The 25,896-nt window shown below is 41.0% G+C and overlaps 2 protein-coding genes across 5 annotated transcripts in view; both read right to left on the bottom strand.

The window, feature by feature from the left end:
• Positions 1-5,170, bottom strand: part of march8 (membrane-associated ring finger (C3HC4) 8) — an 85,243-nt gene extending 80,073 nt beyond the window's left edge. For 2 of the 4 annotated variants that reach the window (XM_044045144.1, XM_044045142.1), the window contains exon 1: positions 5,067-5,170. The gene's annotated coding sequence lies outside the window, so the exon portion shown is untranslated. Of the gene's footprint in view, positions 1-4,781; positions 4,987-5,066 lie in introns of those variants that run through there. The other 2 variants (XM_044045147.1, XM_044045143.1) reach the window with 2 other exon arrangements.
• Positions 5,171-11,570: 6,400 nt separating this feature from the next.
• Positions 11,571-25,608, bottom strand: zfand4 (zinc finger, AN1-type domain 4). The gene is given in 11 exon segments (XM_044046152.1): positions 11,571-12,659; positions 15,188-15,305; positions 17,549-17,603; positions 18,780-18,950; positions 18,953-19,993; positions 20,513-20,657; positions 20,920-21,106; positions 21,259-21,326; positions 21,888-21,963; positions 23,289-23,592; positions 25,249-25,608. Coding segments are annotated over 10 exon segments (2,181 nt in total). The 5' UTR covers positions 23,473-23,592; positions 25,249-25,608; the 3' UTR covers positions 11,571-12,523.
• Between the last annotated feature and the right edge of the window lie 288 nt (positions 25,609-25,896).

Genomic DNA, 25,896 nt, shown 5'->3' on the forward strand with positions numbered 1-25,896 from the left:
ACGTCACTTCCACGGAAGCTCAGCTTCTCTGAGAGTCACTGACCGTGTTGCAGAAACATGTGGATTTTTGAGAGGGATGTCTTTAGACAAATAGCTGGACGTTGTATATTATTTGCTAAGCGATATAGCTCATTTTAAGTAAAAACACTATAGCATTTCAGTTTTTACGTAATTTCCCGTTCCCTTTTTCTAGTTGTTGGTTTACAGAACTTATGTATAAATATCTGGGCCTGAAACAAGCTTCCCCCGCTTCAAAGACTGGAGTCCATTGATAACACACACACACACACACACACACACACACAACAGGAGTACAACAGGATACATATTTGGATTGATTTCCAGTCACTGGATTCATTTCTTTGCAGTATGCGGTCAATACTATTTTAAGAATTAACCATCAGAAAGAGAACACAAGGTTAAGCAGCTGACAAAGAGATGAAGCGTAAGTAAGAGAACCACATCTGTAGGTCCTGTTTTTAAAAACAGCTGATTTTCAAGATCATTATCACACCCTGCAACAGAGCTGAGCTCATGTACAGGAAATAAAGTTAAAAGGAAGTTGAGTGTGCCAGTATGTGAGGGGGAGAGCGAGTTCAAAGTGTTAAGAATTCCCAGTCCTCAGACAATGATTCAGCAACAAAACTGATCATGAGACCGTCTATTTTACCCGTAGGTAGATTTGTTTTGCAGTTATAAGACAGTACAGACATGGCTGCTGAAACAAACCTTTTATATTGCTTTGTTTTACATCTGAGGCCCGTAAACCTCAGAGAGAAGCAGCTCAAATTCTCTTAGTAAAGGGTGCAATTCATCTTTCAAAATGGACGTTGCTAGCCTCTCAAACTGTCTTGGGATGTGGACGCCTGCAACTGCAGGACTGTGCAGCTCAACCGGCCTCTGAGATTCCATTTGATTAGTATTTCATGTCGACGACTCAATACAATGCATTGCATTTAAACATTTCCTTTCAAAAGAAACTGAAATGTTTCATTCCCCAAAAACAAAAAAACGCACGCTTCAGCAAAATCAACTAGCAATATTATGTGTCAATAATGGATGATGTGCTGCTGCCACTGCATCAGGGCGATTCACGAGGCACGATTTACCTTAGAAACAACTTGCTGCCCACTATTTTCATGCTCAAGAGCGTAAAGACAGTATTATCAAGTACATCTCAATTACACTGCACACTCTTAGCAAAAATTATTAGATTTTCAACATTCTGCAAAAATATTTCATTTTCACAGCGTGCCCTTTGAAACAATGGTAACAGCAGCTGTTGTAAAAGTGGAACAAATGAATAGCCTCAGACGATATGAAAGAGAACTAAAAGCCTTTTTCGTCAGACTGCTCAGCAGTTGTTCAAATGCATTTGATTAAAAACGCAAATTATCAACACATTAGGTCGACGCCATCCTCTGTTCTATGTTGTCAAACGCAGAACTCGCCTGTGGGCGCATTCAGACACCCTCAACTTAAATGTCTTTATCTCTGAAGACAGACAACTTGTCACAGTGTCACTGGGATCATGATTATGACGTCACTTTCTCATGTCTTCCTGTAGTCTGTCCTGTCGGGACGACCGGCGACTCCAGACTGTCGACAGCTCAGACTCTGGAATAAACCAGATTTCTCATAACTGCAGATTGCTTGTTGCTCGCGGCAAAATCTCTCCTTGTTAGCGTGTAGAGAATCAGCCGGTGGAACAGTGGAGAGAGGGAGAGGCACAGTTGTCTCTGAACACAGACCTTCCTTGAATTCCCGCTCAAGTTGCATTGGCTAGACCGTGATACATTTGCATCCAAGGTTTTTCAGTCAAGTCGGAGGAAACGTCATTCCCAGATCCTAGTACTGAGATACTTCCACACACACGCTTTGGAGGTTTGGTGTACAAAGGAAAAGGAACGTTTTTTAGCTTTTACTTCTGATGAGCAAAAAGCCGTGTTTGCATCGAGTGGAACGTTCAGTACGGTATGGTACGAATTCTTTTGCGTTTCCATTAGGACAAGTACCAAAATAACCAGCTCCAACCGCTCCATTTTTTGGTATCGTTCCCTTGGGGTACCAGAGTAATGGTACGGTATGATACGGCACAGGTGGACCAGCTCCACTCCCATGCGTCCGGTGTTTCTTCAATGCCCGCAGTCTATTCTCCTACAAAGCTTGATGTCTTGTTCAGACAAACAGCCACAGAAAAAAGAGAGCTGCTGGATGTCCTCCATTGTGTTGTTGTCCGTTGTGTCACGTTCAATGTCGCTACAGCCCACACCCCGCCTACCAAGTAAAAGTAGTTCTCAGTCGAAACACAAGCCTGACCGAGGACTTTACCATTCCAAACTGTACCAAACCGAACTGGACCGTGATGGAAATAGGTCTAAAGAGGGTATGAAAGCAGGCCAAACTGTATCCTCTGCTGGACAATTTGGTAACTACTTCAAATAGCTTATATATTCTGACCTCAAACAGTGATGTGATTAGTCCCAATACTCGTGAATCTACTGTCCATCAAAGTTCACACACTCAGTGATGAGTTTTGACAGCGTGTCGGTGTAGGAGAACTTCAGTATAAGCTAATCTCGGAGGCAGGATGTGTAACACAGCAGCATAGCAGAGATAATAAGCATTGTGTTCATGTTTATGCATGCAATCTCCACAGACACCCACAGCACAATGAGGCTTCTTATAGCAACAAGCCCTCGGTATTCTGCAACACTGGCTAAGACATAACTAAAGGCTACAGTGATGTAATCGGCACAGACAGACGCAGCTGGTTCTTCATCTCACCCCCCGCCAACAACAGCTGAGCACCTCAGCGAAGCCGGGATCATGATGCAGATGGTATTAAAATAAGCTGTCTCTGACACAAAGCCAGGACTTGCTAATGGCAGAATGAGGATGAATGAAATGTTTGCCCTCCCGCTAGTGACTAAGTAAATACCAGAGTGGACATCCACACAGAGTAATAAGAATGGAGAGCTCAGACACAAAGAGCTTTACGTATTTATAAAGAATTAATGCATTGCATTGCAGCAGGTGCAGCACACAAACAGGACAGCAGTGTAAAAGGCTGCAACAACAATCTGAGCGAAAACGGATCCGAGAGCCATCATAACAATAAGTACATTTATGAGGCAAAGCCACATTTTACCAATCCATGCTGCAGCCAAGAATTTAACTGCTGCTAAAATATTAGCATTTTGGATGCGAATGCCAGTGGAAGCCAATGAAGCTGCTGGTCCTGGACTCATTATGATCCATAACAACAGAACATCTGACCAGAAAGTCAAAACGCAAAAAATCAGAGCGCAATCACTCTCACAAGCAGCCTCTGGGGTCCTTTGTGCAAATGTGACCAGTAACATTCCAGTCACTACTGATGTGGTGTGATCAGGTCTGGGGCAGCAGAACCACTGCTGGCCTCTAATATATTCACGTGAGAATGCCAAAGAAATCAGCAGTAAAAAGAGGAACCTGTCAAATATCTGGCTACTGGCTGCATCTTCCTGACCCTAGTGTCCCATTTTCATAATTGGATGAGACTTGTGAAAAATCTAACCAGGGTTTGTTTTTCCTCAGACACAACATGGCAGCATAGTTGTTTAAAGTGCAACAATGCCTGTGTGAACAAACTGCAAGGACACAGAGCTCTAAAGTGAAGTTTATAAAACCACTGTGTGTGTGTGTGTGTGTGTGTGTGTCAGCACTACTTGTAAACGATCCAGATCTCACCAATCCCACGGTCACAGCGGTCACCAGTCAGTGGCCATTTGTGAACCACACAGACACTCCTCTGCCGTATGAAGCGAGATAACCGTTGCGACCAAGAACTGGGAAAATGTTTCCCAGAGTTCAGTTGTCTTAACTTCTGTCCAAAGTATTCTTGCTTGAACAGGACATTTATGGGTTATAGCTTTTAATTTTGTGGTGGCAGTTTGGTCTAATTTGACATAAGGCCTGCTAACCGTCCCAAAAACTCTGTATCACTGGTTCTCAGCTAATAAAAGGGGGTTTAGGGGTTAATTACTCTTGCACTGCCACTAAGGGTGGGAATCGCAGGGTACCTCATGATATGATGTGCGATATGTGGTCCATGATAGCAAAATTATCGCGACACATCAACATATTGCAAGACACTCATCTAGCGATACATCACGATACGGACTTACTACTAAGACAACCACGAAAACACATGCACAGTTTAACACCAAGTCTGACTCCAGTCCTACTAAGCATAATCGGACTATGAATCACATTATCCAGATACGTTAGCCCGACTAAGACTAGCTCGATTTTACTCGGACTATGTTTACGTGACATTAAGAAAAACAAATTAATATCTAGTCCAACTAAAACTGGACTTTAAACGCACTGAATGATAACGTTTTGAGTGTTAACATTACCTTAAAAAGTTCAAGTTTCCCATTAGCGACAACTGACCAGAAGTTAAAGGAGCTGGCTTATATTTTAGCAGATGTTGTAAGTGATGGTTTAAATCAAATTTAAACCATCAAAAGGAAAAAAACTGATTTATTTGAATTTTTTTCAACTGGTGGAATTTAAAGCAATTTACAAGCTTCCAAATATTACACACTGGACCTTTAAAGGTGTCTCGAGAGAGAAATTGAGTGGACGATTTTGAACAATGTGAAGCCTCTCAATTAATCTGAATCTGAATGTAGCACAACAACAAAAAAGATATACGAACGTGTGGGGGAGCGTTTAAAAAGGGACACAATTAAGAAGACAATGGTGTGGATGCTGAATCAGCGTTCACTTACCACTTATCAATTACAGGAGCGCAACAAAAACCGTAAAACACGACAGAAAACAAGCTCTCCGGTCGTCGAGTAAAATAAGATCAAATTAAATAAAAGCACAGTGCAGCGGAGTCCACATCAGTCCGTCCGCGTGACCCACCAACGATCAGACGCCGCCGGTTAGACTCAATAAAGCAAGCGGAGCCACAGTGTGGCTGTGGACGGACGCTGCACCGCTGCAGTGGAACCAACGCTACTGCTGCTGCTCCATGTTAATGTATGAGGACAAATAAAGCGAACACTCACCGCTCACTGCTGCTGCTGCTGCTGCTGCCTCCGAAACACGACGCTGTGTTTATTCCATTGCCCCAGCTGACCGACCGTGTGTGTGCGCAATGGTGCGTCACTGACTTCCGCGTTAAGATGGAGAGAGAGAGAGAGAGAGAGAGAGAGAAAACAATCAATTTAAAGGACAGGCGGCGGCGCACGCGGGCTCACCGAGGGCTGCGCGTGAGGTGAGGATGAGGATGGTGATGATGATGGTTCTAGGGTGGAAGAGGGAGGAAGTTAGTGGTGATGATGATTATACTGTAACATTTAAGACTTAGACTTCCTTTTATTGTCATTGCACAGAAAACACAGCAGTGAAAACTGGCAACGAAATCACGTTGCTTGGCAAGCAGATAAAAAACCAACACATGGCATTGAATTGAGGTAGATTATTGTGTGATTAGAAATAGAAATAAATAAGTGTTTTTGTATATAAATATATATAAAGTTGCACCAATTAGTGTTATTTTTTTTAATTAAGTAATTAATTAACAGGTGCAATAGTAGGTGCAAAGTATCACTCTACCTGACATACTGGAAACTCAATTTTGTTGCACGCATGTGTGAAAGTACAGCTACTTCCTGTCACTCCTGTAGTTCTATGACAGGTGTTGATGTCACCTTGCATAAAAGGAACAATTGATAAAAGTGGCTCCAAAAGGTGAAAAAGCGGTAAGACAAAGCCCAAACTAAGTTGCAGCAATTTTTGTGAATGAACGATCTCGTCTGAGCACCTACATAAAAAAAAAAATTGTACTTGACACATCAAGGATGAAAAGTTAGCAAAAGGTCTTGCATATTCAAAAGGGGCGTGGCCATGGCATCACACTATCAGATTTTAGACGAATTGCGACCATGTTCGCCGTCAAACAGGAAGTGGCCTGTATCTTCACCATACATTGACCAATCAACTGGAAACTTGATACGTGACACAAGAGACCAACCCCGAACACGTCTATGGACATGAACTTCACCCAACAGGAAGTCAACCTTTTTGAATTTAGCGGTTAGATATGTGTTGTGCATTCAAATGATGCATATTATGCACATTTGAATGCACAACACGCTGAACCTTGAGGCAGCACGCCAGGTAATAATGAACATGCAGATTCGGGGGCCCCCCTGGTGGCTTGGGGGCCCTATGTCTTTGCGTAGTCGTTCATATAGCAAGAAACGACATTTTACCGTGATCTTGCTTACTGCAGCTTTAATACAAAGACTATATGAGAAACTACCTTAGCTTATAACGACATCCACATATACTAGCATGCCAGAGGCTCTGTAGATAGAGGGTCAGATTAAAGTCTAAAAACAGCTACTCAGATTATGTGTCAGACTATTTCTTGGTCCTATGTCACAATAGCTTCGCTGTTTCCATCTGTTCTCCACTGTTTGCTATCAGCTTATCAATCTGAGGATGGCATCAGTCTTCTCCTTAAACTCTTTGACCAAGCAGTGAGTAAAGCCTGCCCCCACACTAGAGGATTTTAAAATCGGACTTGATTTTAAAAAACGTGGCAGACCACAGACACAACGTACAATGTTTTAATCCTGAGAAAGCACAGATTAGACAATCTAGTCAAGACGCAGGACCACACACTTGGCGTTTAATCAAACGATTTCAGGGAGGAGACTCCAGGGGTTTTGGGATTTAACGTGACTTCAGAATATAAAGAGACATGGAGTCTGTGGATGAAATCATGGCTGAGTAGACAGAACCAACTTGGCTTGTACAGGTTACGGTTGTAAAAGCAAGTATCGCTGTTCGGTCGTAAATATCAAACACGTTCGTTTCATACTTTGAAATCGGGAAGACTCTAATGCTTCCAAAGACGTTACAACCGCGTCTGTTAACACGTCAAACTACAGGATCATTTGGCCGGATAATCTGCTCAAATCAGAGTAAAATCACAAGGGACACACGATTGTTAGAAAGAGCCAGATCGGGACCAAAATCTGGCCAATTACATCCCACATTACATTCGTTATTTACAAACTATTGCAGACATTTCTTTTAAGGCCACTTATTGACCAAGACTACTGGCAGAAAAAGAAGTTTGTGTAATTAGGTACTTATGTATTGGTCTTCATTATTTCAGATCATGAATGGCCTGCAGTGTAGTGTATGACACTTGAGTTAATCACAGAGTGTACTGTAACTCCACACCAACAAGAGAGAGAGCGAGAGAGAGGCCCTCATCACTGCGTGTGCAGTATGTTTGGGGGGGACTCACTTGTTCGAGGAGGAAATGTATCCTCTGCTGCTTTAAAAGCCCTCCGCTCTATCTCTGTGAAAACCTGTCATTGTGCTTGGGCTTATTACTGATGCACAGTCTGCCACTCGGTCCTTGGCGTGGGACAACGGAGCCTCTGTGCTCTGTCTGGACAGAGTGGGCACCTCAGGAGTGGGCGTGCTAAATTGTCATGCACATGTGTCAGAGAGATAGAGGGCGTCTCGCTGCACGGCCCGGCCATGATTCAGACGTGGCAGCCTTTTTCACCGCATTCCAAAATGTACTATATACTAACAAGGAACGGCACCGAGAGTGAGATATTTAAATGTCATGAAGTGCTGTGACTCTTCTGCTCAAACTACACCAACAAAATCTGAAATCTTTCCAGACAGATAAGGAAAAGGATGTGTTTGTGTGGACCAGAGAATGAAAGATCCTTTGCCTGACATGCAAATCCAATTAAGTGCATAAGACAAGTTTCATAAGAGGCAGCACAAAGGAGTGGGTGAGAGACAGAGAGAGGAAAGGTAGAGGAAAATGACTTTGTCCCAGTCGGTCAGTGGGTTTGTCACATCGCAGCAGTGGGAGGTGAAATGGTAAATGACTGCATTATGTTTTCATATGAGTATAGGTTTGTTTTTTTGGGTTTTTATTGGTGTGACATCTCACTTTGTTTTTTTTTTTGGTATCTGGCACATTGAACCTGACAAGCTGGTTGTGCCTGATCGCCTTGTCCCCGCCGCGTCAGCACACAGGTGCGGTATTTTACAGAATAACAACACACCCTAACGAGTTATGTGTGTCCACCTTTTGGAATAATTACCATGAAATCATTTTTCGTCGCATGGTTTTTCCTGCCCGTCGCGTTCCCGTGGTTCGATTGTTGTTCCTCATTAAAGAACAGTGCTGCTTTTTTGTTTTGTTTTGAAGTAGCTGGTTAATCAAGGCTCGATCTTAGGGGAACAGGAATTAATTACATTTTAGACGCAGAGCAGAGCAACAACTGTTAGCTTTCCAGGTTAAATGGAGCAGTTCGTCATGAGGAAGGTGTAATGCATACGACGAGATTTGTCCTCTCAAAGATGAGACGTGTTAAGGGAAAAGAGGGAAAAACATTGTTTTTTCCATCTGTGCAAAATATAGGCTTGCCGTTTCAGGGAGCGAGCTGAATAATCTTGAAGCAGAAAATAGGCCTTTGGGTGGTGTGTTTGTGTGATATGGTGCACAGGAGCGGTGGAAGAATGTCTCACTGGAGAGGTAAACAAAAATCCCCAAAGGAACGCTATAATGATAATGGAAAGAATACATTCTTTATACAGACTCTGGCAAGCAATTGAGTCGCTGTGCTGTCGTACATTTTGAATCCGAATCTCTTTTGAGATATTCATGGAGGAAACGGTGGTCACTATCAGGAGTTTTGGATTTCTACAGGGGGATGCTCAATAGATAAAGCAGCATGTGGCATTTGGTCAAGGTTTAAAGGATGTTGATGCTAAAGATTTGAGCCTTTTCTCTTTCTAAAATGTGTTTCTATAAAAGCTGTGGGCACAATAGTGGCCACATTCCTCCTTTTCAACGACTGAGAATGACAGTGTTTACTCAATGCTAGGTGAATACCGTGCAAGCAGAACTACTGTTGGAGTGAAGCTCACGCTAAAGCTAAGACTCTCAGGAAACTAATCGCAGAAAAAATCAGACAACAAGCGGTGAAATATTAGAAATATTAGGGAGCGTTTGGTTGTTGCTCAATTGGGAGGAGAATCACACAGTGTTTTGACTGTATATAATGATTTTTGTTTTATCATATTAGACTGCGTAAGAAAGTTGTTTTGGTGTGTTTACAGAACGGGGATTAGGCACATTGGACAGTGTGTCCAATTTGTGTTTGCAGCGTGTTCATGTTTAGACGTTTCTTTGAGGTTTAGGAAAGCAAACAATTTAGCCAAATCTCCTTTTCCAGACAAACAAATGAAGTTAAATTTACTGAGGGGGGGTAGCACCTGCCCAATGTCAACAACGGTTCATACCAATAAATCAGTTTGTGCTGCTGAATTCCCCCCCGATTTGAAATCCTCTACAGCCAACTGAGGCAAGTCAAAGGGTAAAATGATTGCAAGACGAGACTACGAGATTAAAAATCCCTAAACAATCTTAAGTAGTAGTTCCCAGTTAAAGAGCTTAGATAACAGTGTTGATATTTCGCAATTAGCACAGAATACAAGTAAAAGCTGACTGGGATGTCATTAGTTTTGCAAATGTTCAAACACAAACCAGAGTAGTCGACAAAATGACAAATGTTGGTGTGTGTGTGTTTTTCATTCAACATTCATATTACTCGTTGTAGGCTACATAAAATGTTAAAAGCAAAACAAAAAAAAGAAGAGAATCCTTCAACAAAAGTGGAGATAAGATTTGCATAATGAAAGGGTACTCAGTCAAAAATGAATTCAACTGAATGCTGAAAGAAATCAAACACATGTAAGCTCCCGTCTTTTGAAGAAAAGTTACTGCTGTCCATGATGAGGAGCGTTGACACAAAGAAGTGTTGTGATGTCAATTATCTTGGATCAAAGCCAGGGAACATAAAGGAGGAAAGTGTGGATAAAAACCCTGAGACATGACTCGGGTCGGGGTCTGTCTGTCTGTCGGCACACAATCAGCATCCAGAGTAAAAAGCCCTTATTCAGTGACTCACCAGTGAAGAAAATCAAAAACACTGTGTATGTGTTATGTGTGTGTGATTACAGGGTTCAATCTTAGAATGATGTGCACTCCGCTCCCCGGCATTAGCTTCCATTTGTGCACATAAACAAACGAGGCTTTGAAGAGCATGGTCACACTGACAAAAATGATTCATGTGCACACGTCACATTTGGGAAAGGGACACAGTGACAGAAGAAAGATGCGCGCACGCACACACACACACACAAGCACTGGATCTTCCTCGTCTCTCATGCACATGCATAGGTCGAGTATCTTTTACCAACAAACGTCACCTGTGACCCCAGATGGACCCGAGAGAAGGCTTATCTTCTGGTGGCACCTGAGGATCAGTTCCTACAGAATCTTACAAGGATTCAGGGTGGTGGTCATCCACGATTCTGTAGTTAAGTGTAGTTACATGAGTAACTTTCAATTTATTGCCAACGACATTTTGTGCATAGCAGGCTCCTCCGGTCTCTGGTAACTGACGTCACACAATCCCATCATGGCAACACTCACAAACATAACAATGTGATTTTGGCAGGAAGCCTCGGTATTCCAATCTAGGGAACTCACGTCTTTTCCAGCTGTGGTCATAGAAAGTGAAGATGATGCACAGTTCAGTTGAGGACAAGCAAACGGTTTTTACCAGATCATCAAAGATCCTGAGAGTGGGGATCACTGCCATAAAAGCACGATCAAAGCGAGCACAGCATTCAAAGCAACGGATTCCGCTTCACTTCATATTAGGTAACCAACTTAAACATCTTGTTTTGTTAAACATGCTTTTATTGCGATGTGTAAGAATTCTCTGGAGTAAAATAAAGCTTGCCAGAGAGCTGAAGAGCATGGCGGCGTAAACAAAGCTCGTCTAGACATTTCCAGAGCTCTATTGATAGATAACTTGCTGATCAACTATCAACTCACATGACAGTTGACAACATTGTAGACACATGTAAATTAAACATACAGCACTGTGCAAAAGTACCAAGTCAAATTGAGCAATGCTCGAATGATCATACAGTAAAGTTGTCTGTAATAAATATCCTTTAATGGGAGCTCACAGATGTGTGGATCTTCTCCTCCTGGGCTTTTTTGTGATGGCCAACATGTACATACAAGTACAAAGGACCTGTTACACTCATTGTTTTGGTCACAGATACATATTTCTTAATGTTGGGTGTTGTCTTAAAGTTGTTGTTGAGTTACATGTCACTTAAACTTGCTGACAAAACAAATGGAAACATGTCAGGCCTGTAAGATCTAATGTTTTCTGCCCGTTGCCGAGTAACAAGCCGAGGGTCTGAGTCAGGAGGACGGGCGGGTAATCAGAGTAACGAGAACGAGTCGGTCACACCAAACACACGATGAGAACTATCAAGGGTGAGCAGCAGGAAGCACTGCATCAGCAACACTTGACAACACCGCAAAACGAGAGTCAATTACAGCAGGGCCAAGTGTACTGTGAAATCAACATTTTCTTAGAAACTCCAAAAACAATGAATAAATCAGATGGAAATATAATTTCAGACAAGTGCTGGACTGAAACGCTTAGAAGAAACTTTATTGGATCAAACCCCTGTAGATACTTTAACAGCATTTAAAGTTTTTTTGCAACAGCTGAGCAATAAAAAGACTTACAAAAGATTTTTTTTTATGGCAACCACTGAACAGTAGACACATCATTAATACCACAATCGTACTCCATAATCCTATACAGTTAACTTGATAGGCATGTGGATTACAACATACACTCACACTGACACACATTGCATAATTGCCATTTAAAAACCAATATAGACCAATCATAAATAAGTAGTTATCATTAATAAATATTAAGTATTTCATTAGTAAAAGGTGGTGTATTGTTTGCTCTGCAGAAATATAGCATTAGTGATGTTGGTGTGTATGTGCCTGTGTTAGAAAGACGCTGAATACAAAACAATCTCGACTACTACAAAAGATAACGGTCCTTCTCCCACACAATAAGAAAAGTAAATGTATAAATATGATAGTTCTAAAGTGCATCTGTCAAAGACTTGTCAAATGAAAAGTCATCAGTGGTCCTATTATTTAAAAAAACATTAAAAAAGGGTTTACAAAACTAAAAATAGATATGTCTGAACGTGCAGCTGATATATTAACAAATGGAAGAAAGAAAGAAAGAAAGAAAGAAGACATACACACATGCATACTTTTTGTTTCATTTTTTCACGGTGATAAAAAGAAAGAGATAAAAGGCAACAAATTAAAAGGATAAACATGTTTCCTCCACACTGTCAAGAGGTGAGAATTTGTTCTGTGCCAGTTCAGTTCCATTTTTGTTTGTTCACACTTGGCTTTACAGAATATTTGATTTAAATTCTAAGCAAACTTGGCTGATTTAAAAAAGCAAAAAAAAGCACAGTGGTGAATAAGTGCCTCCTTTCCACTTCATGTCAGTTTTATCCTGTAGTACTTTTGGTCGTCCCTCGTGAGAGCTGAGGGTTGTGGGGTCTAGATCTTGGGCAGTTTGGGAGCGCTGATAAGAGGGTTGGTTTCTTGTAGAAATCGCCGTCCGGCGCTCTTGTAGTCGTAAGTGCAGTCATGTGTCTCTGCGTAGCGGTGTGCGGCGCAGAAGTTGTGACCACACCTATAAGAGATATAAATACTTTCACATACTTCAGTGTGGAAAAGTACAGCAAAGCATCTGTTGTGGAAATGATACTTGATTTAGAAGATCTCATCTCAAACCCTGAGAGAGTCAGCAGCAAACAGAGGCTTTTCTTGTGACTCTAAAGGCAAAAAAATGTATTATCTTGTTGGATGAAATCCAACACTATTACAGATCTCCAATTTATTTCATTTGTAAACACTAACGTCGAGGAAATGATATTACTTATTAGGGATGGGTATCGAAAACCGGTTCTTGTTGAGAACCGGTTCCGACTGTTTTGATTCCTTGGAATCGTTTGCCAGTTTTGCAAACGATTCCCTTATCGATTCCGAGCGGGCGCGAATGACGTCACCACGCACGTTGCGTAGCTTACGCAAGATAGGTACGCAACGTGCGTAGCGACGTCCAGTGCAGTGCAGCCGGCAACATGGCACCCAAGCGGTACAAACGCTCGAAAGTGTGGTTACATTTCACGAGAAAGGGTGACAACAGGGTAACTTGCAATATTTGCAAAGTGGAGATTTCATCAACGGGAGGAAATACTACCAATATGCAGAAACATTTGCGCACACAGCATGCGATAACTTTGAATGAATGTCGCGTTTTCGATACGCTCCGAGTCCGGAGTGATTCTCAACCCAGCAGCAGCAGCAGCAGCAACGTTAGCATGTCCTCCTCTGCTGTTAATACCGCAAGTAACAACACTGCCTATCATGTTAGCGCCATTTGCCTCGTTGTAAAACCTGCTATTACTAACATTTAACATTAAATGAATGCCTTCTGCATTTAATTTAGAAAATGACCGTGACAACTTCGTCATAGCTGTAATAATGCACAGTTCCATTGAGTTTGACTGAATTCGTCACTGGCTATTAGAAAAATGTTACTGGATGTTACTGGCCATTCTTGTATTTGCCACAGAATAACTTATCTTGTATTGTATGTTGTTAATTTCTAAATACAAGAATATTTATTTTATTATTATTATACCTCAAGACAGTTTGTAAAGTCATGTTACTTCTAACTGAACTAAAGTTGATTCTAATTGACCTGTTTGTTCTCCTTTTTTCCAAATGAGAATCGATAAGAGAATCGATAAAGAACCGAATCGTTTAGCAGAATCGAAAATGGAATCGGAATCGCAAAAATCTTATCAATACCCATCCCTATTACTTATTCAATCACAAGGTCACCAACTGACTGATCTGGTGTCTGTTCTTTTATGGCCGTCATCATGACCGCCTGGATTAAATTTGGATTTCATGGCTGTAGAAATGTCAAGAGTGCTTCTGCCCCTTTCTACAAGATAACTTCCACTTTCAATATCTGACAGTTATTAAACCACTGAGGTTACACAATGGTACAGAGAATCTGACTCGGTCTTGGACGGTCCTGAGGGCTCCATTTCTGTACCATTTTCTAGATATCACAAACCAGGGTTACGGTAATGAGAAGAATGCATGCCAAAGGCTGTCGGCGACGACAGAATGGTAACGAAAAGGGTTAACACAATGCTCTACCCTTTAACAACTCACGCCCCACTCCCCTGCCTGACGTGAAAACACGAGCTACATGGTGCTGCGTCACATTTAAAGTGTGTATCTTGGAGATGAAATTGATCCAGATGGATGTGGTGGGGGCAAAACTTTGATAAGATGAGATAAAACAAGACAAACCTATTTTCTTTTAATTCTCTTGTGCGACAAACGGGGACAGATCCAAAACAGGGAATATTCTGACACACACAATTTCCTCTCCTCCCTATAGAAATACCAGAGTTTAAGGCTGTCCTTGACATTTTCTGTAGGATTGTGTGTCCATTTGCCGTAAATGTGAAACCAGATCCACGTCCAAAATATAACAAGCTAGTGAGACGGAACTAAATTCTGAAATCAGCTGTAGGCGGACATTTGGCAAAAGACACTGGATGGAATAAAACCATGTTCAATTAATGTTAAGCTCCAGCTAATTCAATTTAAAGTAATCCATAGATTATATTACTCTGAGGCAAAATTGCATACAATTAGCCCTTTTGTAGCAGGTGTGAGTGCTACATGAGGAAAACATGACTCACCATTTCCTGGCTCCGTCTGAACTTTTGGTCTTCGTTGTTTCAACGATATTCTTCTGTATTTAACATTACTCCGTTACCGGACCCCTGGATCTAGGCTTTATTTTGTTACTCGGCCGTAGTACTGCATGCTGTGTGCACCACAGTACCGGTGCTGCTTTGTTATGTGGCATGACAGCGGCCAAATGCTGCATCTTACAGCTACGATTCTGCAAATCAATTTTCTACGCAGCAAAGGTTTTTGGGAATATTAAATCTGGTTTCATAACACACCAGTGTCCTGTAGGATTCCCCCCCCTGCCACGTAACCCGTGACTGGAGAACATTATCTCTCTTTTCCCATTGAACTTTTTTTGGGACGTCTAATGTTTGAAAACAAAAGGCTGATAGAGAGTCAGCTGGTGTGTGAGTGAAATGCCGGAGGGACTCGTACCTGCACTTGTAGCTTGTGGCCAAGCCGGTCTTTTTGTCACAGAGGAAGCAGTGCTTCGAGCTCTTCTTTTTGCTGCCTGTCGGAGCTTTGACTGGAGGTAGGTGGTAAGTCGGAGTGCCTAAAAGTAGAGGAAACCATTTTAAGCCAGTGGGGATTAAATAGGAATTAATATTCACTGTTCAATCATGTTTTTCTTCTGCTCTCTGCTACCACTTCAAGGATTCCTAGGTATCTGTGTATCAAAATGGGAGACATTAAAATCCTTTTTCCAATATCATACTTTCTTTTGAAGGCCTTTGTTTTCATTTGTGCCGTTTAACATTCCAAAAACGTAAGGTAGATCACAATAAACAGGAAGCCATAAAGGTTTTTATCACATAATTAACAACTGTTATTTGGCAGCAGATCAGTGAGTAATGTTCAGTATATTGTATTTCTCTTGGTTCAGTACACTTCAGTTATGTTCTACTTCTGACCAAACTGTAAAACACCTGTTAAATCATTACAAACTGAAGAGTGGCCAGAAATTCAGTGTGTTTAAGTATTAAAGCACTTCTCTGAATCTTTTTAAAATACTTTTTTTCCTCCATGTTTCTATTTCACTGCCATTTAATTGAGCAAAAGCATTTTCACCATGAATTATCAAGTACCCACAAGGACAATCCTGTTACATTAATCCCGTCTTATCACAGTTCATTTCAAGATTGAAATTGAATGTGTCTTTCTGTAAAATAACTGCAGTCAGACCTAAACAAAAATCATGCGGTCTGTTCACTTCCAGGGAATAACTTTGACCATATGAACCAGTACAACCCTATCACAGTACAGCAGAAAACTGGTTTAATTCAGCTTTGGTGTGACAATCGTGTCTGTGAAGGAAGGCATCTTGGATAAGTTTGGGAGATGGGGAGAGACTCGAACACCCAGATATAAAAGAGGCAGCTCTGTGATGACGGTACAGGGAGCTCGCTGTCAAACAGCGGGGACGTGGGATTGTTTGTTTCTTTTCTTACTTATTTTGTTCACTTAAATCTGCAACCAAAACAAGATATCGTTTGAATTTGAACACATTTCATTATAAAGATGTTCCCGTTAAGTTTCCTAAAGAGGATCTAAATTATAAGAACTGTAGACACAGAATGTACCGACTTGAGTAACAAAAGGTACCATTTTTGCAAATTAAAATATTGACTACTATTGACTGTTTTTTTGTTATTCTGCAGTTCAGTCACTGGTGACAGAGGAAATGGTCCCCATGTTTTAATGAAGCACAGTGAAAGCTTGTTTACCTGGAGCAGAATGGGATTCGTTAAAAAAACAACAACAACATACATTTGAATTACAGACCAATTAAAAACAACTTTTTAAAGGGGGTATATTTTCTCAGGCAACAAGGCAAAGCTCAAATTAAACCCAAGTGAAAATAAATTAATTGGAATCGAGGGCTGCAGCTGATGATTATTTTCAAAATGGATTCATCTGTTGATTATTTGACCAGATAATTGGTCATTTTTGGTCCAAAAATGTCACAATCTGTGGAAAAATGTTTCTTTGTGTTTTGTTTTTGGTTTAAAATAAGCCTATATCTCAACCAGATCATGTTCATATTTAAGAAGAGAGAGAGCTTATTTCAATTATTTAAAGAAAAAAAACCTTTCATCGCTTAATCTTTGCAGCCCTATTGAAAACCATATCAGTTCTTATATTACCCACCTCTAAGAAATGATCAGAAGAAATTAGGTGTTAAAAACATGAATATTTAGTGTTTGCCACAAATACAGAGACATCAAATGTGTTGTGTGTATTTACCTACAATGATTTTTTTTTTTACTTTTTCAACGAACAAAATACATTTAAAAAAACTATACTCTTGTGTGTTAAGAGTTAACTGGGTTATTTTTTGTTTTTTTAACCATGTTACATTTGACTCATCCTGACTCATCCACACCGATGCTGATAAACAGATGTTTACTATTAAAGGAAAGTGATTTGACTCATTATGTGTATTGATCGGTGCGTATTATTCAGTAGGAGCATATCAGTGGCTGAGATAAATAAACGAGTGTGTTGGTGTGCAGGGCTCGCCGCCTTCTGTTGTTTGTGCTGCTTCTGCAGTGGTAGAAATAATGAATATTTAAAACCCTTGTGGTGCTTTGTTGTAGCCTCATACACAACATGCACTTTCACATAACAAACATCTCTGTACGCGACTGGCTGTACTGTACACTCTGAGGCATGTCTAACACTGCAGTGTACTCTTATAGGTAAACAGTCCACAACACGAAAGGTTCCAATCAAAACCACCACAATGCAACACTTTCATCATGCGGTTACATTCAAGTGTTTGTGCTTCTCCCTTACCTAGTCTCCCAAAAGAGGTCATGACTCCTCCAGTTGACGCAAGAGTGTTTGTGGCCTGTGAAAACAACAGCAACATGAAATGTTTTAGAGCAGATCAATAAAACAACCTGTAAAATTCTACACTTAAAGAGAGCAGGATGTAAAAAGATTGATAGAAGCACTTTGACTGGCAAAGTAAGAGATTTACGAGCAGTACTTCACAAGAAATTAACTCGATATTAGAAGGATGAGGAGGTAAATAAGTGATCATTTTGATCCTGAAGGAAAGACTCTCTTTTTCAAGAGGCTAAGATATAGATATAAGAGAATACTGACATGGTTCAGGGGAGAAGGTAAGGTTTAATATCAAGAGAAAAATATAAGATTGAGCTCCTTTAAATTCCTGTCCATTGCCGCCAATAGCAATCCCCTACCTCCTCTCCACATCACCACATGAACACAACCTACACAAAAGGACCACCTTTTTGCTGAGGTCTGGTTCCTGATATAAAGTGTAATGGAAAGCTCAATGAGTTTCTCCTCCATTTATTTCCAATTTTGCTGAGACCGAGAGGTGGATTGAACACAAATATAGAGTCGTTTAAAATTAATTTTAACAAAAGTTTTACACAGACATCAGCTTGGACTTCTGATGTTGTCCTACAAGTACTTTTTGTCTCACTAAGTTAGAGGCAACACAATTTTCATATGTATGAAGTGTATGCTGCAAACGTGGTTAATTCATATTGGAAAATTCACTAGAAATCATGTCACACTATGCATTAACTGAATCTTCTATTGACTCCAACTATTGTATTTTCATTAAATGTTTCAACTAAGAGACTAAGCCAAAGTGTTTCATGCTTTTTCATGATTTCTACTGCATGGTTTGATCTGGGGTGAGCAGCTGTATCATCACTTCATCTTCAAACTAAAACAATGATATCCTGACGAGACATCACTGTGAAATTTATATTGCTTATATAATCTATTTATATTAGAAATGACTGGCTGTGATAATTGATGCATTTGCTATATTCAAAGATTCAGTTCTACTAAAATAAACAGCTAATTGAATCTAGGTTCATTCTCTACACGTTTAAGCGGCTGCTGCCTTTGAGGGTTGAGCATGTCATTTCTAGAGGACATTACTGTAAAAGTGAGACCAATTTATAGAGTACATTTTTACTACAAAATAGCTCAAAGCCTAAATTGGGCATTAAAAACAATTATTAACAGAAAACATGGTCACCATATAAGAGGCTGCTGCTCGATGCCTATTGTAACCATCCTGAAGGAGTCTGTTAGTTGGGATGGATGGCAGCCTGGAGGCATGGCTGCCCTGTCCTGAGGCAGCAGCAGGAGGAACTGCCAGTGCAAGTCCCAGACTCTCCCCAAGGCCCTCCCTCCTGCTGCTGCTGCTGCTGCTGTTGCTGTAGCCCTTGTGGAGAGAGAAGCCAAGAGCTCAGAGTTGTTCCGAGTTCCCAGAGGCTGCTTGCAAGCTTGGTTGACCAACTTAGTGATGCTTCTTGCTTCCCTCTTTGAGATTAGCTCTGGCCTCTTGCCAGATGTCTCCGCATTAACACTACAAAGGAGAGGGGGATGAGCGGATGAGGTGTGAGGAGACGTGTTGCCAGGCTTCACATGTGCAGGGGGTTGTGCTTGAATACTGGGCTGTAAACAGGAGAGAGTGGAATCAAACGGCTGAGGCAGCAGTCTGGTAGTAGAGGATGTGGGTAATGGAGGGGAAGGGCTGATATGTAAAGCTGTGCTAAGCTGTGTCCTATCAGTTCTGCTGGTGAGAGTGTCACTTTTCCCAAGTGTCCAGGTACTGAGTGGGGAGGGAGAGAGGGGCAACTGGTGCTGAGTGCCAACTTCGAGGGACTGACAACCTCCATCTGGCTGGGATGACACATCCAGACTCAGAGGGTCTGGCAGTTTCCCATATGGAGCTCCAGGTCGTGTTGGCTCCAGAAGCCCAGTAGCCTCATCCAACAAACCCAGCCCAACTGCCTCTCCTGCAGGTTCAACTGGGTCAAAGAGAGCTTCAGGTGGCCCCCTGGTACACAGGGGAGGGAGCTGAGGGTACACACAGTCCCTCATCAACCTGGTGCTGCCGATGTCTAACCGGGAAACTTTAGGAGGGGGCCGTATTTTGGCAAATGCTGGGCATGTCTCCCATGGCTCCTCTTCATGAAGCATATAACAAGAAGACGAGGAGAAGGAGGGAGATGGTTGCCGAGGGATGGACAAGTGGAGAGAGCCTGCTGCAGCAGAGGGTGGAAAGGGGTCTATGATTTCATGGTCAGTGATTGGAGGTAGTGCATGTAACTGCTGAGGCTGGTTGATCTGATGGAGTGAACGAAAGAGGCGATGGTGGTGTCGCGTGTTGGAAGATCCTGGTGAACCAACGCAGGGATGTGGGCTGACAGGGGGTTGCGGTTTCACCATTGCAGACTTCTTCGGCTGGAGAACACAGACACATGCATTTACATTCTACTACAGCATCCTCTCAAATGTATTAGGGTGGTCACTTTTTCTAAAAATCAAGATCCAACTAATCTATAATGACCCATAATTCACCCCCACCCACTCTCCTAATACACTATTCAACATCACAGTTTTCATGCATTTATTAATAGTAATCATTTTTACTTAATTTACAGGCCTCAGTTCAGTTCATGTCTCTCCATCAAAGCACGAGCAATATAGCTTGCATCTATAAGATGCAGCTGACAGTCATATTATATAGTAGGAAAACTTTTGTGCACCCCCTGCGGGATTCTAAGGGGTACTACCTTTATGGGCTTTTGGTGCAGTTCAAATGCAATATGCAAAATTGTTGCAGACAGCCAGTTAAGTCTCTGAGAATGATGAGCAGTATTCTTCTGCTCTACAACAATTATTTTCACTGGAAAATGATTGTGTCAACACCTCATTTGCCCTTCAATAGACAGTAAAACAAATATGATGCCAGTGGTGTACCTTCTTGTTCAGGTTCATGTCCTCCATCTTGGCTTTAAGCAGCTTCATTTTGTTCATGGTGATGGAGTTCTCAAGGCTCTGCTGTGCCGCTGCAGAGGTCTCTCCATTCTCCTCCTCTGCATAAACATTGTACCCTGAACCGCTGCTGGTTCATGAGAGGTAAAAGCACAATTAATGATTTTAAAAAGCTCTCAGCACAAAAAAACCTGAACTATAGCAGTCCATGACATTCAGTGACTGCAAAATTATATAATTATTCTTACGGATTCTGTTCCTCATTTGTGTGTCGAAGAAACCCGAAAAACAAAAGTCTGTTTCAAGTCTGTGTATTCTGTTACACAGCGTCGTTTCCTCTTACGTGTAGGTTTACAGTATCTTGACAGATAATATTATGAGAATATTCTTACCTCAGAGACTCCGACAACGGAGTCAGAGTTCCATCTCCCCTGTCGACCACTCGGAAGAAGCTTAGCTGGTCACCTTTTCGATAAACCACAAACGTGACCTGCTTGTTGGCCGCGCCTTTTTCCCAACCTTCCTCCTTGGTGCTCTCCATCAGGTCGGCCACCTCTTTGATTGGATCTTCCATGGTCACTGAAAAATAGGGTCAAAATCAGAGCAATTTGATTGTAATTCCCAAATGCATCATGGATATTAGTCAGAAAAATATATTTTGATATGATGTAAAATCATAAATATCCAGCTATCATGTGACTGTGCAGCTCTTTGGTGTTTTCACACATTACCTCTCCTGATGTTGATCGGCCCACCCCTCATGGCTAAGACCAGTTTTAAAGTGCAGCCTTCAGCAATGCTGCAAACACAAGTGATCAATACAGGAGAATGAGTGCATAGCATTAAAACACTAAAACTGAACATAACAGTAAAGAATAAGAAGAAACAGTAGGCAACATCCATATTTACATTAAAAAACCTACAAGAGGCTAAGAATGATTTCATCTTGTGCATAAGATCCACCGCAGTATTTGTTTCATCTGAACACATTTTATTGCCCACACTACCCCTGTGCTTCTAAATTTTCAAAGACGTGCTACACTGTGACAAGCGAACTTTGGCAAGATCTCTGCAGATGGTGTTCATGTGGGAAATAAAGTGGAAGGCCAAACTATCTTCACAGGACTGGTAAGTCACTTGACTCATCAATCTCCAAATCTCATTTACAACTTGTTCAAATAAATGGAAGAGAATGAACAGCTGTCAAAGCAGGCAGGCGTTTAAGGCTCACATGCTCCCGATTCTTTATGTACTGAGAATGCATTCAACATAAGTGATAATTGCTCAAACATTTGTGAGTGGGATTTGTCTCTGCGGTAATGCTCTGGAGGACAAAAAGGGTCAGGAGGAATAGATTTACCCATAGTCATGGAGACAATGCTCATCATCCAGCTCCAGATTGTTCCAGATAAGATGTTGCTGGGCAACAGGGATACCTTTACAGACAGAGAGAGAGAGAGAGACGTCAGGAGAGAAAACAAAATTGACAAGGACATGCTCATATTTTATATTAAAAAAAAAAAACCTTCACTAATCCGACTCACAGTTGAGATGAGAATAATACTAACAGAGTGGTTAAACACAAATAATGAGTCATGTCTGCCCCCTAAAGGCAAACTTATGCAACTGCTAAAAAAACACAAATCACACAAAATGTCTTGTCAGCTCATTTAAGTTGGTGATGTATTACATGTTTTTTTTTACCAAATAAAAACAGCTCATCTTTCAGCTAAAACTGACAAATAAATAATCATGACTGGACAATTCTTTAATGTAACTGACATTGCGCAAATGAGACCAAAACCATGTGATTTCAGTAGAAAGATGACAGTCTGTTGAATACAAAGACTCTCTAGAGCTACTCCTTGGAATGAGATGGAGTGGATTCATAGTCAGGACGCTCTCTGCACCCACAGTGAGTGAATGCTGTGACTCAGTGCTGGAGGTGAGCCAGTGTTGGTGAGAGAGCAGTGGTCCCTTCACTGCAGAGTGTTATGCTCCATCACAAACACACAGACATGGCTGACACGCCTCCGCACAAAGAGCACAGAGAGGCCTTTCTGACCAAAACTGAAAACAGATGCACAGAATGTGAATAAAAAAGATCATCTAAGACTGCTAATGTCAAATTTAACAAAACATGTTTTTTTGTTTTTATTTTTACATCAAATTCACCACAACCTCATCCACTCCAGTCCTAAAATTAAACTGCTCAACAGATTTTGCCTCCGGTGCCTGATCTGGGAGACAAGCCAACATGCAAGACCACAGATTTTGCAGTAAATGTGTTCAAAGGCAGATTAATTTAATGTCAGTGAATAGTCTGATTATTCATATTTTTTGCATATTTAAGACAAGGTGCTTCATAAATTCCTAAGACTGTTTTAATGCTTTGATTCAAAGTGGCTCAATAATTTCCTACACTTGAACAGAGTGTGACAATGCCTACAAATGGTACACACAAATAACCACTGCTTAAGCATGAGCATTTATTCACAATTGTTTTTAACCCCTACAAACTGAATCTTTTTATTTCAAACTAAAGATTATATTTATAATTTCCTCAGCTCTTCTTACTGAAGTGATTAGTTAGTTCTATGTAACCAAGGTATGCAACTGTGTTTTAAATGCTTATTTTCTGCATTGATCTGTAATGGTAATCCTAGTTTTGTTGAATTATTTTGTACAACAACAAAGAGATTCTGCTTCACTATTTGTTAACATTCTTAATATACAAATAATACTTCAGTGAGCTTTGTACCTTCCAACCGCTGGATCTTTGCCTTGACTGAAATAACAGCCTCAAAGGGCAACACACGCAGCTCAAAGCAGGTTCCTGTCAGGGTCTCTATGAAGAGCTCCATAGTGTCATAGAGAGGAATCTTATAATGAAAAGCTCCCGGACTGTCGTCATTAAAGAAGGGTGGCTCCTTCTTGTCGGTCATCTTCACAGACTTGTAGACAGTTATTCAGGGAGAAGGTGGACTAGCCAAAGATGAGGAAAAGAGGGACAGGCACCGTTCACTGGCCTCACAATCATCACACAATCTGCAGGGTGACCACAGCTGTAAGTAGAAACCAAAGCATTGCATTATTAACTTAACTTCTCATATGGGTAGATGTGTTTAACATGAAAAGCCCCTACAAACAAATATTTTAAATACACTGCATGTGCTTTCCACAGGTCAGGAATTCATTTCCAATAATTTACACACTGTAATTAACCCCAATCTATTTCCCTTTACTCATGGATGCACCATTTGGACATTTCAATCACTCAACTGTCTAACTTTCTCTGCGTACTTTGATCAATTAAACATAACTATGAAAATATGATTGACTGACATAACAATTGACATAAGTTCCTGATGAGATAATTTTGTAAGCAGCACAAAGAGGATGAACCAATGGAAAAGGGCAAAAGAATGTACGCTCATGCATGTAATTAAAAAAAAAACAGTCAAATTGTCTCATCAACTTAAAACTGAAGAGCAACCGTTTTAGAACAAGGGCATGGATCAGTGGCAGGAGACATGTGCAGCCATCTAATGAAACATTCAGAGCAGCATTTAAGGCTCTGGCCAAAATTCAAGATCAGGTGTGTTACATAAGCCCATGTGTGGTATGAGGTGTCCTGTGCCTGACTGATTACCTCCTGTGTCACTCTATCCCTCCAATTTATGACATAATCAGCATGAGACATAAGATAGTCCGATTAGGGCTGGACAATGTGACCGACTATGGCAAATATTGATAATATAGCTAAACATTTTTAGGTAAATACTGATTTATCTTCACTCCAATGGGAGAGTTGAAGACAACAGGGAATCAGTTAGTCGAGTAATTGATTCAGTCCTATTTGAGACTAATGTGAATTACATTTTAGTATATAGCTGTATTATCTTGACCCTAGGGCTAAACAAATTACTGTTTACAAGTCTGAATATGATTTATTGTGAGAATTTGTTTACATAAAAGGGGATATATTTTCAACTTGCATATCATTACTGTGCTGCTTTGTTTACTGATATGAGTCGCATCTTTTTTTATTTGCGATTGTTTTATGTCACTAAAAAAATAAATAACAGTACACGTATGAAATAGTTCTCATCCTTGCATTAGAGTGGTTAAAATGTTTTGATGTTACCTCAAATGATAATGCTTCTATCATGTTTGAAATACAGTTTGCCCAAATCGTTCAGCTCTTTTTTACCCCATGTGTTTTGGGGTATAATTGTCCACAAGCTCGTATAGATGGCAGTTACAACACACTAACTGTTAGCACTTAAAAACGACTTACTCAAAGCCACAACTAGTAAACCAAAAGCCTGGAAATCAACTGTCCTGCTTATTGTTAGCTCTGTGATGATGATGATGATGATGATTGTCTTCAAGGCCTGAGATTTTCCTATTCACAGATTTAACAGGTTACTCGTCTACGAAAAAGACCAAGGTGTCAGAGTGCAGGCGACGAAATGTGCAAATTCAGTTCCATTTAACCTTGGTTGACGACAAAAAGAAGCCACAGGCCAGGTGGGTCAAAGAGCTAATCAAAGGAGTGAGCTAGCTGCCTGACAACGGGAATGAATGGAGTCAACAGTCGTTTTATTACAATTCCAGCGGCTAACGTTAGCAGAGAAAGACCACATAAGCAGCACAGACGTATCCCTTTAACGTGGAAATTAACGTTTACAAGTAATATACAACAAAATCCTCCTTACCAGTATCTTCTGCCAACGGTTGGACCCGTTTAACCGACGCTGCTAGCGTTAGCTTTCGTTGCCATGTTAGCCATCAACTAAAACAATGGCTACTTTTCTCGGTTGTTCGCTAGCAGGCTGCTAAGCTACATCCACGGGCTCCAGTCATGTCCTGTCTGTGCCGTCCGATGCAGCTGAGCTGTCGAGGGGAAACGTTATGGTCACAACTTAACTCATCACATTTCACGTCAAAAAAAGCCTCACACGGAACAAAGCGGCCGGTCCACAACTGACGGCCGCCGTTGTCCTATTGTTGGCGACATCATTACACCTGTCAGAAGCGGCTGGACAACACCTTCACGACGCAGTTTGATTGAAAGACACACGGACCAATTGGCATTGCGGATAGTGGGGTGGGCGGGGTACAGTTAACCAAAATAACTATACAAAAATAGCACGAGTATTTGTATATGTTGTTTAGGTAGTTGCTTTTCTGATTCTATATGTATATTTAACTTTCCTGCTCTTTTGCATCAGCCAGGACAGCCACTCAATTTTATTATATTAATGCAATGATATAAAGGTAGGTTTATTCCTGGTGCTTAGTGTCTCAGCAACAGAATTTAAACATCTGCCAAATGTTAAAGAAATTGGACCTCTGTTCAAAAT

Source organism: Solea senegalensis, linkage group LG15 (assembly GCF_019176455.1).
Source record: "Solea senegalensis isolate Sse05_10M linkage group LG15, IFAPA_SoseM_1, whole genome shotgun sequence".
Lineage (NCBI taxonomy): Eukaryota > Metazoa > Chordata > Actinopteri > Pleuronectiformes > Soleidae > Solea > Solea senegalensis.